Source organism: Phytophthora infestans, genomic scaffold (genome assembly GCF_000142945.1).
Source record: "Phytophthora infestans T30-4 supercont1.314 genomic scaffold, whole genome shotgun sequence".
Classification (NCBI taxonomy): Eukaryota; Oomycota; class Peronosporomycetes; order Peronosporales; family Peronosporaceae; genus Phytophthora; species Phytophthora infestans.
Window position 1 is genome coordinate 20357 of NW_003303445.1, and position 4354 is coordinate 24710.

Below are 4354 nucleotides of genomic sequence, written 5' to 3' on the forward strand. Positions count from 1 at the left end.
TTGATATTTATTCGAGGTGCTGTACGTGAGATATCGCTGTACTTACTACTCCTACCTGAAAGCTCTGGTAATTGGCAACTAGAAGTGGGCATTCTCATGGATATAGACCGAGAAGGAGACGCTGGAGAGCTGCCTATTAAGGGCCGAATATGGGAGAGAATGATGTCGAAACAAGGCGTAGCAAGCGGGAATTGGGTCCACGTGGCGATAGTGTTAGAAGCCATGAAAATACGCCTCTATTTGAACGGTATTCTCGACTGTCAACGCTCGTTAGTAGCGCAAAGTACTGCTATATGGGCGGCTGGGAACGTGGATCTTTCGCTTCATTTCGGAAGATTCCCAATGACGCAAACTACGTCCTCCGTCTCTTCGGCGATTGGCTTTCTGTCACGCTCACTTGGGATCATGAAAGGAGTTCACTGGGACTCCGGAATGAATATTCCGGATCACACATCAGGCGCGTTCCGGTGTTTCGACGGCTGGTTGAGCCACTTCCGCTTCCACAATCGCTCGTTGTCTCCCATCCACGTTCGCATCGTTTACGACGAGAAGAAAACTCCTTCTGGACTTTGTGAACGGGACGATGACCACTCGAAACTCGTGGAGTTGCACGCTTTACTCATCCTACTCAGCACTTCATCTGAAGGAATAATTCACTTCCGTTCCCAATTTTACGATTGGATGAAGCTCATTTGGGGTACGTTTCTCGGTACCAACTCAGCAGTGGTACAGTAGTCCGCGTTACGTGTCTTGTGTGCTCTACTACCTCTTCAACACCCCGTGGATGCTTCGAAAGTGCTGGTACAAGAGACGCCAGAGGCCCTTGGATTCTACACATTGGAGGATGTTTTCGTCCAGCAAGTGCTCCGAATGATCGGATTCTGCTTGAACAAATGTCCACAAAGGACTTTAGAAGCCAGCGAGGCTGCTGTGGTGCCGTGGGCACTGATGTTGGCTCGTGGAATTCATGGTAATCAATTTTCTCTTGAGGTTCGAGACGCCGAGCTACAACTCGATCTAGAAAATGATGTCGAGAGGCGGTACCAGTCGTCGAAGCGGCAGAGTCTGATGCTGGCGAATGTACTAAACCAGCTTCTACAGCGGCTTTTCAGAAATTCGAACGGTACGTGGCGCCAGAGTATTATTCGAGTGAGTTCGAATATTACCCGGAATTTTTCGAATTCTCGAGACGTCGAGCCTGAAATTTGTGGTATTCAGTTTGGAAAGCACGTACTTTGTTTCTCTACCGTCAAGTGTGTGGAATCGGTAGGCTGCTTGTACTTCCTTAGTGGAGGCTTCGAGTTTTTAAGACCAGGGATCACTGTAGAAGTGCGAGGATCGAGAGATATTGCCCAGGTTCTGTCGCTCGAGTATCATGCATCCAACTCAGCTCAAAATTTCCCCGAGACCCCGTCCGATACAAGATACCCGCCACAAATTGACACCCTAGCTCACATCCGGATGGATAATAACCCCAACATTCTCAAACGTACCGACGGACTACAGAATCGCAACGAAAAATCCTGGTTCGAGAAAGTTTTTGGCTCGAATGTCGATTTTCCAGATACCAGTTCACTTTATTCGAAGTTGAATATTGACGAGCTAATGCCGGTTGAAATATCCAATGCGAATGACGGCGCGTATTCGAATATAATCTACGACGTCGCGTGGGATAAATGTGACCATAAAGCAGCTAACGGATTGGTGGAAAAGGCAGCAGAGGTGATTCCTGCTGTCTACCTCGAATCTGACGGGGATTTGATCTCCTTGAATATTGGATGCTCGTTACTGAAGATTCTAGTACAAATTGCTGGAACGGACTCTGGAGTTGACGAATTACTAGCTAAGCCAGCGTTGATTGAAACAATTACAGAGATAGCATCCCGTCCGGATAGCAATCCGAAGCATGACACACTTTACAACGTGGAGAAACGAGTGAGTTCTTTACGTCGAGAAGTGTACACTGCGCTGGTTGATCTTGGGGAGGAAGGAGAGGCGGAATTGGCGAGTGCATTTGAAGGTAAACGCGAGGTTTCATCCGCTCAAAGTGCCTCTTTTAATGACGAGATGACGACAGGGCGTCGAAGCTTTTTACTAACGCCGACCGAAGTAATGCGTTTAAATGACGGTAATTTATCGGATGGAGACGAACCGGTAAATGAGAGCTGGGATCCCGCTCAAGGTGACGAGCAAGACGACGACGAAGACGACGAGGAAGACGAGAGTTTAGACGATGGAGACAATGACGACGACGAAGACGACGCTGAAGAAAATAGAGCGGAGTTCGTGGAGGAGCTGATGCTGATGGGATTTCCGGAAGATTGGTGCGTGCTGGCGTTAAAGCAAACCGAGAACGATATCGTCAATGCGTCGGCCTGGATTGTGGACAATCTGGAATATCTGAGTAAGTTACAGTCCACATTGGATAAAGAACGCGATAAGGGACGAGATTCTCCTCATTTCGACGAAGAAGAGGACGACGTCGTGAATACTGACGATATACCGAGCGGTAGTACGCACGTTCCGTCATTAAGTGCGACTGTTAACACGACAAAGGACGCCGAGAACGATATGGATGTCCCTCATTTAAATGACAAAGAAATGGGGAGAAAATTGTTTGCGGAAATGTATTTTCCTTTCGAAGATGGAGGCTTCCTGTCGAATACCAAGTCGCGTTTTATGAAATCATGGCGAGCTGACGCCATAGAAACGAAAGTGAAGAGAGAATTGAACCAACTTGACCTTCAAGATCTTGTCCGCCAGCTGCGAGAATTCGAGAACACGTTGTCAATCCTGTATGCTCGTCAGATTATGGCCACAGTGCTACATCAGACAAGGTCAGTACCGGTTTTGATACCGTTTGAACAGTGGTTCAAGCTGCTAAAACTCGCTGGATTACGTGGGGATCAATTCGCAATTATTGTGCGAAATTCGTCGACACAGTTGCAAAAATTATCTATTGATGAAGTATTTTCAATGTCGATTCGATATTTGATCCAGCACGACGCATCTTTCGTTGCGTCAGCGTTCGAATTCTGCCTTGAAGAACTGGAAACAGCAGCAGCTGGTAAAGCGTACGAAGCTGTTTTATGGACGCAACGGGAGCTCCATCGTCCAGATCAAATTGTGCTGGAAGAGCCAGGAATTGAAATTGTTATTTGGCTGCTAGACGCGCTACTAGCAGCTTCTACACACTCGTCATTGTGTCTTTCTGTTGATGCTGCGAAGATTATTTTACGCCGTCTACGACGTTGTCTTGGCACGACGAATTTGCCGCTGAAGTTTGTCATCCTTCGCACTATCAGCAGAGTATTGAGAGCCATAGAAAATGTCGACAAAGACATGGTAAACGAGGCACAACTGGTTGTCCAAGACTTCTTAACTGCAGCTGTTGTAAGACACAGTCGCGAGTTGAGTCAAGGTCGACTGTTATTCTCTCAGTATCTCCAGGGGTACGTGGAACTGCTGCACGTTCTACAGGGCGTTACTGGGTTTAACGTGGCCCCAACACCTGCCGCTCATATGGTCGCTAGTAGCAGTGGAGATGCGTCGGAATCGGAAGGTTGTTTGCTGCTGTTTGACCGCAAACGCACTCGCAGTAGCTTGTTATCCTTCGCAGAAGACAACCTCAGTGTGTCGTACTCTGGGAATGAGGTATGGAAAGCTGCGTGTGCCTTCACGAGCTTCTCGACTGGCGTGCATTCGTGGCTGGTGCGTATTGAAAAGTCTAGTTCTCCGTATCTCTTTGTAGGGGTCGCTACTCGACAAGCGAACTTGGATTCATTCCTTGGAGCGGACGATCAATCTTGGGGTTTTATTGGCGATAAAGCACTGTACTACCAGCGGAACCGCATACGAGCATACGGCGAGACATTCACGGAAGGAGATTGCATTGGGTTACAGCTGGATTGCGAGAAAGGCGAGCTTTCGTTTAGTAAAAATGGAGTGGATTTGGGTGTGGCGTTCGATAATATTGTGGGTTCAGTGTCCCCCGCTGTGGCCTTTTACTCGCGACATCAGAAGATCTCCTTCGTTAAGGATAGTTGTACCGGTGAGACTAATATACCTCCGACTGGAGAGGTAGAAGACGCGGGTGTGGAGGACTGTTTAATAGCCTGTGAGCTGATGGCCAACTGGGTGGATAAAAGTCCCATGCGAGTGGAAATGGCTACTGCTACGTTCGAAATGACGGCAGAATGGCTCGCCGGATCCATTAAACACGTTACCACGCGATCCGGGAAATCCCTCTGGGTGGATGTTACGCGAGGAACATGTGAAAAAGCTGGGTTTTATTGCGATGATAAAGTCCGCACACCTCGTGGGAATGGAGTTGTAATGGGCGTGGCAGGCGGAC

At 48.2% G+C, this 4354-nt stretch overlaps 1 protein-coding gene across 1 annotated transcript; it reads left to right on the forward strand.

The window, feature by feature from the left end:
• Positions 1-342: 342 nt before the first annotated feature.
• PITG_21535 (uncharacterized protein) lies at positions 343-4189 on the forward strand (the record flags this gene model as incomplete). Its single annotated transcript, XM_002894981.1, has 6 exons — positions 343-697; positions 1219-1266; positions 1874-2404; positions 2717-2837; positions 3399-4051; positions 4149-4189. The coding sequence occupies 6 exons, from the start codon at positions 343-345 to the stop codon at positions 4187-4189; spliced, it is 1749 nt and encodes a 582-aa protein (XP_002895027.1).
• Between the last annotated feature and the right edge of the window lie 165 nt (positions 4190-4354).